The 12,571-nt window shown below is 43.2% G+C and overlaps 2 protein-coding genes and 1 pseudogene across 2 annotated transcripts in view; 2 read left to right on the forward strand and 1 right to left on the reverse strand.

The window, feature by feature from the left end:
• Positions 1-968: 968 nt before the first annotated feature.
• LOC150064833 (spermatogenesis-associated protein 31D3-like) lies at positions 969-7,361 on the forward strand. Its single transcript, XM_090329214.1, has 4 exons — positions 969-1,110; positions 2,046-2,082; positions 3,272-5,705; positions 6,216-7,361. Exons 1-4 carry the CDS (start codon positions 969-971, stop codon positions 7,359-7,361), a joined length of 3,759 nt encoding a protein of 1,252 aa, XP_090185340.1.
• A 2,486-nt stretch (positions 7,362-9,847) lies between these two features.
• Positions 9,848-10,601, reverse strand: LOC150064834 (proteasome activator complex subunit 3 pseudogene; annotated as a pseudogene).
• LOC150064835 (spermatogenesis-associated protein 31D1-like) overlaps positions 10,600-12,571 on the forward strand; it is a 17,390-nt gene continuing 15,418 nt past the window's right edge. The window contains exon 1 of the mRNA XM_090329219.1: positions 10,600-10,664. Within this exon, the coding sequence (XP_090185345.1) occupies positions 10,600-10,664 (65 nt within the window). The remainder of the gene's footprint in view (positions 10,665-12,571) is intronic.

Raw genomic sequence — 12,571 nt, forward strand, 5'->3', positions numbered from 1 at the left:
GTTAGTGAAGATCTTCTCCCACTCTGTAGGCTTTCTAGTTAATTTATTAGCTATGTCCTTTGTTATACAGAAGTTTAATGCAGTCCCACTTATCCAGCCTTTCTCTGATTTGTTGTGTTTCTTGGTTCTTATTGAGAAAGTTTCGCCCTGTGCCAAGGAGGCCTAGTGTGCCTCCTATTAATTCTTGTAAAGTTTTCAGTGTGTTGGCTTTTACCTCGAGGTCTTTGATCCATTTGGAGTTAATTCTAGTGCAGGGTGACAAAGAAGGATCCAACTTTAGTTTTCTGTAGGTGCTTAACCAGTTCTGCCAGCGCCACTTGTTGAAGAGGCTGTCTTTCTTCCCTTCTATTTTTTTGGCTCCCTTGTCAAAGATGAGGTGGCCATAGGTCTGTGGTTTAATATCTGGGTCCTCAGTTCTATTCCATTGGTCTACAGGCCTGCTCTTGTGCCAGTACCAAGCTGTTTTGATAATTATAGCTCTGTAATAGAGTCTCATATTGCCTCCTGAAGTAGGCAGATACAGCTTATGAGGCCCTCGGGACCTGGCCAGCAAGATCCCGGGTCTCCATATCAGTCCTGAAATCCCAACAGATCATCCAGTAACAGAGAAGACTCACAGGGCTCTGTGGGAGCCATTCCTATTTCCATAAACTCCACTTTCAGGACTTGCATATACCAGGTCAGACAAAATTAACTAGATTCCTCCTGGGGAAATGATTCGGAATATATGACAAGGTTGCCCCCTCGTGGTCAACTGGCAAATAGCAAGGGAGGGCGGAGCTGTGGGCAATCCCTCTTCACACTGCCCCTCCCCCACCCTCAGAAGCCTCTGTGACTCTGCCTTGCACTGTGATGCAGCCCAGGGGGTATTGATGAGCCCTGCCCTGTAGGGGCTCAGATGCCTCAGGCAGCCATAAGATCCAGAACATGGAAAATGGTTTCTCTTTTCTGAAGAGTCATATTGAGTCATGGCTGAGCTTTGGCTCACTTCTCTTAAATGGAGACCCCAGGTTCACCTTTCTAAGTGCCTTGTGGTTTCTACTCCTATGTCTGTGCTACCGGTTATTGAAACCTCCATCACCAAAACTCCTGAAAAAGGACATCCAACAGGTAAGGAAATACGAGAGAATCCCCCAGAGATTCTTTTGGGTTTCCCATCTCTAGCTTGACATCACTGAATGAATGAGTCAGTCTATCTTACAGAGATCTAAGAGAAAGTCCGAAAAGAAGACAGAGCACCCATGTCATAGGGCATGCTGCCTGGCATGGAGGACTTACGGAGGATTAAAGTTTCCATCTGAAATCCATAGACCACCTCTCTGTGTTGGAGGGTCTTAGAGAAAGGGCTTACATGGTGACACTGTGGCTCTCATTTGTTTAGTGATGTGAAGAACAGTGGCTCCTAACATTTGGTCCTGGGTGCCCCTGTACCATCACCAGGCTTTTCTTCCTGTTGAGATGGTCACGAGAGCAGCGCTGACCTCTTGAGATCCTCTGGGCAGAGCCTGGCACCTGAGTTATGCCCACAGTTCAGAATCCTCTGAGGGGGAGTACAGTGTGGGGAGTGCAGTGTGGCTGTTGGCTGCAGATTCTATGCCCTCCTCTAGCAGAGGACCTCTAGCCCAAAACCCCAGTGATAAGACCTTCTTTAAGAAGACAAAGTAAACATACTTGATCATCTTTAGAAGCTAATAAAAGGAAGAATCAGGGCCTGGAATTTGGCCTAGCGGTAGAGTGCTTGCCTAGCATGCATGAAGGCCCAGGTTCGATTCCTTGGTACCACTATATGGAAAAAAGCTGGAAATGGTGCTGTAGCTCAAATGGTAGAGTACTAACCTTGAGAAATGTCCAAGGACAGTGCTCAGGCCCTGAGTTCAAGCCCCACAACTGGCGAAAAATAATAAAAAAATAAAAGGAAGAATCAAATCTGAATTTAATGTGGAGACATCTTATTATTGAATAATGCTTAGCAGAAATCGCTACAAAGAGGAGCAATAGAAATGAGTCCTGAGACCTCATTCTTTTCTTTTTGCTCTCAATGACAGGGAATAATGAAGAGGAAGAGGAGGAGAGCATTTCGAGGTACGTTGTTTTCCTATCTGATTTAAGCTCACCAAAAATGATTTTTGTCAGAACAGAGGGTGCACCGTCTCTTTCAATATGGATATTAGATCCAAATAATGCATGACTCAATACTAACATACTCCAGCTCGTTGACATGAATTTGGAGATATAAATATGTCTAGATAGACATACAAGTTTATGATGGGATATATATTCTATAGACATATCTATGCCATAAAAAACACTCAGCTTAATTTAATTATGTTCCTAAATTTATGTGTCAGTGGTTGCATGTAGAGATTCCTTTTTTGCATACTTGTTTATACAACATGACATTTGAAATATGATGTAAAACCTCAGTGTTAATAAACATTTAAAAAAATGCCTTTTGTCATTCTTTTGTTCTCATAGTTTCTCAGGACATTAGCTACTAGGCTACTAGGTTTCTCTCAGAAAATGAGCCCTCCAAGGAGAGGCTCACAGAAAGGCAGACCAGACACACAGCTCAGAGTCCATACTCTGCCAACCATGAGCATGAGGCAGTTCTACACCCAGGCAGTGGGTTCTGCTCACTAGGGGGCCAGGTGATATGTCAAGCCACAACTTCAGTGTCCAGGCATTGTGGAGAGCATTACTCCTGGGTGCTCAGATTTATGTCTGAGGTAACCACTGGCTTCAGGGCTTCACATGGTGGATTTGTGCATCACATGGGATGAGGTAGAAGGTATTTTATACATGATGCTAGCTTCATATGAACCTTCTTAATGAAGGAAACTGATCATTTGACTTTGTCTACTCATATTTGGGGATTTTAGCATTTATATCCTAGAGATTGATAGGATTCTTATGTTCCTACTTTTGTTACATGTAATCCATTGTCCTGGTTTTCCAGATCGGAGAAGTCACCGGGAAGAAGTAGAGGAAGGGAGGAAGCTTCTTCTATTCTGAAAAGGTGATTATGATTTCCCATTCTATTCTGATCTCTGTGTCCTGGGGATGAAGTGCCACCCATCTCAGTCATGGGAGGGATAGCCAGAAAAGGTATGTGAAGCAAGGTTCTGGGGAGAAGCTCTAGTCTGTGTTGAGAGGTCCTAGATGTTAGAGAACATGAAGAAAGTAGCCGGCAGCCCAACAACCACGGGGTCAGTGGGCCCGCTCATCCTTGTGCTAATCATAGATACAGCTTGGTCCCTTCTGTCTCCTGCAGCCCCCTGAACCTACAACATGATACCACCCACTTTCGGCAACTGCTCTGCCCTGACCCTTTCTGTGAGGTATGCAACAGAACAACTGCTGAGGTCAGTCGTCTGCTCTCCCAGGCATACCTGAAGGAAACTGCATGTGCTCTGTCCCCATCCGCTTCCCCAGCTCCCATGAAAAAGTCATCATCTCTGACTACTGCTCTTTCAGCAATTCCTTCAGAACAACCAATCCGAGCCCCTACGCCTACCTTTTCTGTACCCTCACCAAACCAAGACATTCCCTTGAAGGACTTCAGTTCATCCTCACCACTGGAAGAGTCTGAACCATCCAAACCAATTTCTCAGACAGAGATCAAATTCCCAGTGGACCCCTCACCATCTGAGCAACTTGCCTTAATTTCCCCTCCCCTAGCACATCCTACTCAGGGAGGAGAACTTGTTCTCCAACAAGTTTGCCCTTTGTCTACTGTGGACAGCCCTGATAGGTTGTCCACCTGTGACTCAACAATGAGAGACCCTAACTCTTCCAGCTTAGAGGTGTCAGGATTCTCCTGCAGTGAGCCTATTGTGAAAAACACACTCTCTTCCGATTTGGTAGAACATAAGGCCAGGCAGAATTGTCTTGACCTTCATTCTTCTGAGGCCTCTGCAGGAGATAGCACTCCAACCTACTATGTAGAACCTTGTAACCTCTCATTTGTTGGACTTGATGTCCTTAAATTCCTGGAATCACAAATTAAGAAGAGAGAAGGCTTATTGATGTGGAAAGAAAGGGAAAACAAAATTGCTTCCTTTTCAAAACATGATACGCTATTGAGTTCTGTAGGGAAAGTGTTAGGGTCTGTTGCTGAGGAGCAGGACCTGGCAGTTTCCCTTCCATTTGGGATGGCCAAAGGCAAGCAAGAGGAGCTACACAAGTACATGCAGGCCCCAGGTCCAAATCCCTATGAGGACCACTCACGACAAAAATCATCTGCTAAGCACTTCTGGGGCCTCCCATCACTACACAGTGAGTCCCTGAGCCCTGCTGTTGTTGCCTTAGGTGACTGTACCCTAAAACTTGTCTTCTTTAATATAATCTCCAACGTCGCCACAGCCCATGAATCCCCCATCTTCCCTAACCCTAAACCTTTGCCATTATCTGATATCCAGTCTCAAGTCTTACCTGAAACCTTGTGCCAAGATCTTCCAATGTCCCAGGCCCAGGCCCAGGCCCAGTTTCAATCTCCACTTCCAGTCCTACCACCTTCTCTCTTACCCCAGGTTAGGGCCTGTGGAGTCTGTTTTCATGGACCACAGAGTGAGACACAGATCCTTACAACCTCTGAAATTCATCACATGGAACATAATATACTGCGGAAAAAGCAAGAGAATGTGTGGGGTTTACCCTCTGTGGTCCGGGGATCTCAGGAAGACTTTTGTTCTCCAGCTCCACAACTTTCATTGGCCAGACAATATTCCCAGGCCAATGTTACAGTGTCCATCCTTCCTGGTGATTTCCCCCTCACCAGTGAACTGCGGCAAAAACTAGAGCATCACCTTCGAAAGAGGCTCATCCAGCACCGCTGGGGCCTGCCACACAGGATCCAAGAGTCTCTGTCATGGATAAGTCCTAGGACAGACATTCCCCAGGGCTCTAGGGCAGACATTCCCCAGAGCTCTGAGTCTAAGAGCAGTCAGGGACTCTCATGGTTTTCCTCCCTGAAATGTCAGAGGAGCACACATCCAAACTTTGAATCGATTGAACCAGAAAGCGTTGACGAGAAGAACTCAGAAATACCTCTCCTAGAAGAGGAAGTGGGGAAGGAACAGGGATACAGTCCAGAGATTGGACCCACAGACCATCTATCCAGTGATTCAGAGGGTGATTCTCATAGTAGTTCAGGATCTGACTCAGAGTCAAGCCCAGAAAGTTACACAGAGAGTATGTCAAGGAATACTGTAAATACCTCACTGAGTCATAAACAACTCAAAGATGCCCTGGAAAAACACTGGGACAAGAAATTTGCAGAAATCAGTAAAGGTCAGATTCCTGGCACTGCAACTGGTTCACTGATGTTCAACAACATGCAATTTCCCTCCCGGGAAAAATCCCCTAGCCAAATGAAACAGACGGCACTGGAACCATTAATGCGGGTGGAGAGCAGCTTGAGCATAACCCCCAACATTTCCTTCCATGATTCCAGCAAGCAAACTATTTTGGAAGACCGTATTAAGTTTTTCTATATGAAGATGATGCATGGTCTTCTCCAGAAAATCCGGGAAACCATAGAAATTGTTAATGAAAAAGAAAGTCCATACCAGGCCTGTTCCAACTTGAAACTTCCCTCCCCATCCAGTTCCATTTCTGGGGAGGATTCTCAACTTAGTTTCTCTCAGCCTCTTAGCAAAAATTTTGATAGTGAAGAGAAGATAAGATCAACAAATTCAACCTACGTCGTAGATTTTCCTGATCCTGATGCCTTACCTGAAAATAAACAAGAGGAAGGATCCCAACCACTCCGTGTTGTAGATTTTCCTGATCCTGATGCCTTACCTGAAAATAAACAAGAGGAAGGATCCCAACCACTCCGTGATATGAAGCATGATCCTGTAGATCTTCACAAAATGGATAGAAATTATCCTTTGCTTTGCCAAACACAAAACATCACCAACAAAGCCATTCAGAAAGTAAAAATAAGGTCAACTGAAGCTGTATCTGAGCCACTGAGTAAGAGAAAAATTTCTGATAAAAGGGTAAAACCACCTCAGGGAAAAAGCATGAGGTTGGGAAATATTTCCATGGCTAGCACAGAAAAATCTAGGGAGCTATCTAAGGTGGAGGATCTCTGTTTTTATCAATCACAAGCCAGTACCACCTTAAAGGTCAGCAAGTGCAAGAGCTCCCTAAGGACAGATGTTGATATGAGAAACGTGGAAACGGCACTGACTACTCAATGTCCCTTAAAGGGAACATTGGGTCCCCGTGGTCCTGATCTCCCAGACTTAAAATATCAACTTTTTGATGAGTTGAAATTGAAAATGGAGAGCAGAAAGAAAGGAAAGGCCCAGGGTCTTCAGGATGACCAGCCTCTGGAGTCAGATAACTTGAAAAACCGGAGTTTGTTTACTTTTGACTCTGGTGATTCCAGTGGGGATGTGGCAACTTCCCATGTGCTACATGCTCTACAGGACAAGTCAAAGATCAGCAGGGAGCAGGCACAGAAGCCTTGCACCACCAGTGACCTCCACAAGAGCCGAGGCAAGAATTTGCCACAAGTTAAGAAGGGCATGAGCCCTGCAACACCCAAATCAAGGGACTTTGGTGGAGGAGATACAGGGCTGGCACCATCACAACCCAGAAAGCAGACCCAGCATCCTCAAGAGAAAGCAAAGGAGAGGCCTGGGACAAAATCCTCCCACCCACTGTCACAGAAGGTACGGCCTCCTCATGAAAACCGCTTCAGAACCCACATGAAGCAGTTTTTTCAGTGGCTTAGTACAGGTAAAAACAGTAAAGGACAAAGTTCCCTGGGAAAGGGCAGTTCTCCATCTGTGCAAGCCAGAAGCCTAGGTAAAGGGAGAGCTGCTATTCCAGCCAACACTGAACATCAGAAAGTCCCCAGAGACACTGGGAAAGTCCCAGGGGTGAAAGGAGTGCAGAGGCATGGAGTAGATACTACGTGCTCCCCAGGACCCTTTTTGTCTTCCGTGAAGTCTGGGAAAACTCAACAGAAGGCAGAAAAGCAAACCCAGACAGATCATATTCAGGGCCAGAACCTCAACAAGAAAGCTTCCTGCTCTAGCGTGTCATGTGTCAAGTCCAGGATGCAAGAAGCTGCTTGTCCTGGTCAGAGTAACCTTGAGAAGAACAGGAAGGGCACAGGCTGGCATGGAGAGCCAACAAATGTGCTATTTGCTAACCACAGGCATCTCACAGCCATGGCACACAGGGAGCCAGGACTCCATGGCAGACCCACCTGCAAACGTCAAATGCATCAGGTGCCTCCGGCTGCCCCTTCCATTCCTAATGGCAGTGTGTTGGAAAATGTTTCCCTATTGAAAGAGAAAATCTTCATCATTCTCCGGGACAAAAGTTCTCCTCCCTCAACGTAATTCATTTCCTTTCCCCCAATAAACCTTCAACACATTGCCTTATTTTCACCTGCAATAAATGTTCTGACAGTAGTTCTGCCTTTTGCATCTTGTGCATATGAGTTTTGTGTAACTCATGGCTGGTACTTAGGACTAGGGAGCAGTTTGTTCTTACTGATTTTCTCTGTTGTCTTTGATGAGTTGATTGTTGGAGCCCTTGCTGAGAAATCAATGACTAGAATCCAAAAATCTCCTTCCCTACCTAATAAAGCTTATTTTCCATCTTCCGATATAGTAGGGAAGAATTAGCATATCTGTACAAGGGATTAAATGCAAGTATGTGTTTCAGAACAACTTTACTCTGTGTGTGTGTGTGTGTGTGTGTGTGTGTGTGTGTGTGTGTGTTGGTCCTGGGGCTTAAACTCAGGGCCTGAGCAATGTCCTTAAACTTTTCCTGAAGGCTAGTGTTCCATTAGAGTCACAGCTACATTTCTGGCTTTTTTTGGTAGTTAATTAGAGATAAGAGTCTCATGGAGCTGGCTTGTTTCTGTACCTAGATACTCAAGAAGCTGAGATCTGAGAAGATAGTTCAAAGCCAGCGCAGGCAAGAAAATTTAAGACTTGTATCTCCAATTAACGACCAGAAAACCAGAAGTAGAGCTGTGGCTCAAAATGATAAGAGTATTAGCCTCGAACAAAAATACTCAGGAATTGTTATTCATTCTGACTTTGTTACCTAGTACATTGTATACAAGTTTGTTTATTTGAAATAGGAAAGGGCAGGGGAGAAAACAAGAGGATTGGGAGCGGACAGAGGGAGGGAAATGGGGACAAAAACATGAGAAAGGGTATCAATGTGTGAGTAGTAATGCACCTACTACCTGGTGAATGTAACTGTAACCCCTTTATACATTACCCAGACAATAAAAAGGAAAATCTCAGGAATATCACCAAGGCCCTGAGTTCAAGCCCCATGATCTTCCCCCCCCCACACACCAAAAAGTCTCATGACTTTCCTGCACAGATTGGCTTCTAGGATTACAAGTGTGAACCACCAGCAACCAGTAGACAGCTTGACTTTTTTTTAAAGAGGTCAAAATGTGTATTTTTTTAAATAATTTCTTGACACTATGGGTCTTGATCTATGGGTTGTAGGGTAAAGAGGGGCAGTAGAACAATCAAAAGGGAAACAATACCTAATGGAAGTGAAGAAGAGATCCGAAAGATAGGCAGGGCTTCCACCAAACTAAAGTGCAATTGGTTAGCATACTCTTGGGAAGAAAGCCTCCACATTCCTTTTCTATGGAATATTGGGAGCAAAAATGATGCAGCCTGGGTGGAAATAGGATTGAAGGCAAAAATGAGTGAAAGTCATAAGTAGACACTGAGCCACTGGCAGGCTGACCACAGATAGCAAGTCTCATGAAAAAATAAAAAAGCTGAAGGGTTAACATAAAAGCTGCAACAGTGATATCCCTGGAAGATTCAAGAGGAGTCAACTTTCCAACCGTTTTGACCTATAGTTTTTTAACCATAAACATGGACACATCGATAAGTGTACATACATACACATATATACTGATTACTGCTTTTCTTGGAAGCACAAAAATATTTCCAAAGGAAAGCACAATGGGAGCAGCAGCATCTGGACCTCACACAGGCTAACATCTCCCGCCTCTGTTCACCTGACCTGGAAGAAGGCAAAAAGACCTTGACTAGGAGGAAAAGGTCTTCCCCAGCCCTCTGCTTCTCAGCTATTGGTCCTTTTCCAACTTATCCTGGGCACCAAGTGGCTACAATATCAGGAAGAAGGATGGGACCAGAACTTTTGCCTGGGTAACTGAAAACTAAGATAACTATCACCTGCCAAAAGTTGTATCTCTGACAGGAACTGGGGCAAGAAAATGGTGGTGAAGAAAGAGGATAGGTTAGGTAATGGAGTAGGAAGATATATACTCATATCTGTATGAGTATGTACATGTAGATACATATGTATGAGAAAAATCCAGTTATAGTACGAACTAGGGGACACAGCTGAAGGACCTCCATGTTCTTTGTTACATCAGGTTCAAGGGGGGATTAATATAGATTGGAAACCCTAAGTCAACAGGGAAATTGTGGCAGGAAGGAAAAAAACAAGAAACTCAGCCTCACAAGAAGTAAGATAGTCTTTCCCACCCCCGCCATCCTAGCTCCCCCACCATCCTAGCTCCTCAACTTTAAAGAAAACCAATCATCAAAAGGAAGAAAACACAAAGCTTAAGACAAAGGAGGAGAGAAAAAAGTATTCTCATACTAAAAATTCTGCACACAGAAACATCTGTGTGCAGATTTTTCTAATTTCTCCAGAAATTATGGCAGGCTGGGTGTGAGGCACTAGGGAAAGAGAAGAGAGAACACACATCACAGAACTAGATAAGACTTCCATTAAACTCTGGTTTTATTTCCAGTGTTCCCATCACAATAGTAATACACAAACCAAGGCAATATTGGTCTTGAACGGAGAATCACAGAGTCCCCTGGCCCCGGACTTGGTACAATATAACTTTGTTATTGCTTCTGGGTCATTTTATCCTCTTGATATTTTGGGGGATCATGTCCTATAGAGTTATATACTGATTTCTCAGCTCTGTATATGATAAACTGAAGGCTGATGACATTTTTTTCTCATCAGTCTCTGCCACAGTGTAGCGATAGTTCTCCACATGGGCATGTTTAGCTATTTTAGAAAACAATTTGGCTCTTACAGTTTAGAAATCTGGCCCAGAAATGGAGCTTCATTCCCAATCGATTTTAGCTTTGCAACTTGTCTCTTCTTCAATAGATATCCCAAAGTAGTTCTCATTGTCCATCCTGAGACTCAAGAGCTGGACACACATTTAGACTGCGTTACATTTCTGGGGAAGCAGCCAGATCTCAGGTTTCATTTTCTCAAGAATGTCCACCAGCTGCTGGTTGCCTTTTCACATCCCATTGAACATCACAAATATCTTAGAATATCTCTTCACATCTGTCTGAACTTCACTTCCTATAAGTGAGACTATCCAAACCATCGTGGATATTGGTGAGAAGAATGGGGTCAGGAACAGGGAGAATCAGGTCTAAGTAGAGGAGTTTGGTCATGGATGTCTAGGATTGGTTCTTTAAGGTTTGAATACTTTGTGAAAAGTTGTCACCACGTCTTCCACCTGGCTTGTGATAAACTCTGAAAGAATCATCCTTGGGCTTCACTTCCTGATCTACCTTCAGTGATGAGGCCATGGCCCAGCTGGACACTCTGCTAGAGACCAGAGGCTCTGGGGAAGAGGACCAGAGGAACCTGAGGTATCTCAGCTGCCCTCAGGACCTGGTCACACTCACTGGCTTTTTCACTGCTTGTTCATTCTTGCCTCCATCTGCCCAGTCCACCTGTACCCCAGTCTACCCAGTCTCTCCATCTGGCTGCCTGCTATATACTTGCTCCTGAGCTCACCTTCCTGGCTTTTGCCCCTCATGATGGAAGTTGCATCACCACAGCTAGATTGTCACATAAGGTTTTGATTCTATTCTGTGGTGTTTGGCAGACAAGTTTCCTCCCTGAAAATAATTCATTCTTTCCCTCAATAAATGTGCGCAGAGCTGGGAGGGGGAAGAGTCTGGGAATGGAGCGAGTATTGCTGAAGAATGTGTCGTGTGTCACATGCTGAGATTCAGAAGCATTCTTTGACCTTCTTGTAAAGATTTCTGGCAAGTCATCTATGGATGATTTTTTCCTCCTAATTATGGGTGTGTCAAAGTAAAAGATTTCTGCTATTTCCTCTCAATATATCTTTATCTCCGGAGTTTTGCCATTGACCCTACCATTCTGACTCCTAGGACTCCAAAAACGTGCAGATTATATGAACATGCTCCTCCTCAGAAGAGGAAGTGGGGACATTTTGGAGGACCTCAATATTCATTTTAGAATCAATTCCCCTATTGTTGGTTTTTAGGGTCCTTTATTTCTATGGAAGTCAGTTTATGCCTTAATTTTAGACATATCGCCAAAAGAAAAACAGAATAATCTGTTTTCTGTGGTGATATAGTTTGACATTCTTCCCCGTTATCTCATTTTTTCTATTTCCAATATTAGTCAAAATTTTCAATTCTAGATTAAATTAACTTTATTATTTTTCTACTATTTCATATGCTATGCTCTTATACTTGTTTCCTTTATCCTAAAGGTTTTATATGTAATCAACATTTCTAAATGTTATCTTCAGATAGGCTTTATTAATTCCCTTTATATCTTTTGTCTGAAAAAATACACATGTTGAAAATCTACTGGAATCATGAAGTTATGGTCAGCTCTCAGGCTCTGCCCTCTCCCAGCTCTGTGCATGTATATTGGGGAAAAGAATGAATTATTTTCAGGGAGGGAATTTTTCTCTGTCATTTGTATAATAGAATCATAAACCTATGTGACACTTTAGCTGGATATATATATATATATATATATATATATTTTTTTTTTAAGTCTACCTGTGGTGATGCAACTTCTGGCATGAGGGGCAAAAGCACTATTCGCAATCTTTTATTCCACAAATCATTACCTTGTGCAAATAACTTTCATGGTGAGATAGTTCACACCAGGATTAACAAAAATGAGTAGATAAAGGCTAAAATCCTGGAGAAATTGGAAGTATCTCTCACAGCCAGTAAAAATGTAAAATGATCCAGCTGTTTTAAAAATCATTTTGCCATTTCCTCACATGTTAAGCATAGCATGGCCATATCACACAGCAATTCCATTTCTATTTCTATGCCTGAGAAAAATGCCTAAGTTCACACAGAAACTTGTATGTAAATGTTTATAGCTGCATCACAGCCCAGACCAGAAACAGCTCACTTATCCAACTAAAGAATAGATGAACAAAATGTTTATTAGAGCAGAAAATAGCTTTTAGTAATAAAAAGGAATAAAATATTGATACATGCCACAATATGGATGAACTTTGAAAACACTATGTTAACGAAAGGAAGTCACGTGCAATTGACTATATATGATTCCATTACACCCAGAAAATGAACATTACATTTACAGAGACAGAAAGACTAATGGTCGATGAGAGATGAGGAGGGATAAGTGTGAATAAAATCTCAAGGTCACAGAGTCCCCTTTTAACGTCATGAAAATACTTTGAATTTGACTCTGGTATGTTTGTACAGCATAAAAATTATACATGACCTAGGTGGGTGGTATGGTATGTGTT

The sequence above is a fragment of the Megascapheus bottae genome, chromosome 3 (assembly GCF_031878675.1).
Source record: "Megascapheus bottae isolate mThoBot1 chromosome 3, mThoBot2.hap1, whole genome shotgun sequence".
NCBI lineage: Eukaryota > Metazoa > Chordata > Mammalia > Rodentia > Geomyidae > Megascapheus > Megascapheus bottae.

What these genes read in the sequence shown, in the direction of transcription:
- LOC150064833 (XM_090329214.1), top strand. Translation starts at nt 969, where the DNA reads ATGGCTGAGCTTTGGCTCACTTCTCTTAAATGGAGACCCCAGGTTCAC. An exon ending in GAGGAGGAGAGCATTTCGAG is followed by an intron (nt 2,083 to 3,271) that starts GTACGTTGTTTT and finishes TGTCTCCTGCAG; the next exon opens with CCCCCTGAACCTACAACATG. An exon ending in CAACAAATTCAACCTACGTC is followed by an intron (nt 5,706 to 6,215) that starts GTAGATTTTCCT and finishes TGTCCCTTAAAG; the next exon opens with GGAACATTGGGTCCCCGTGG.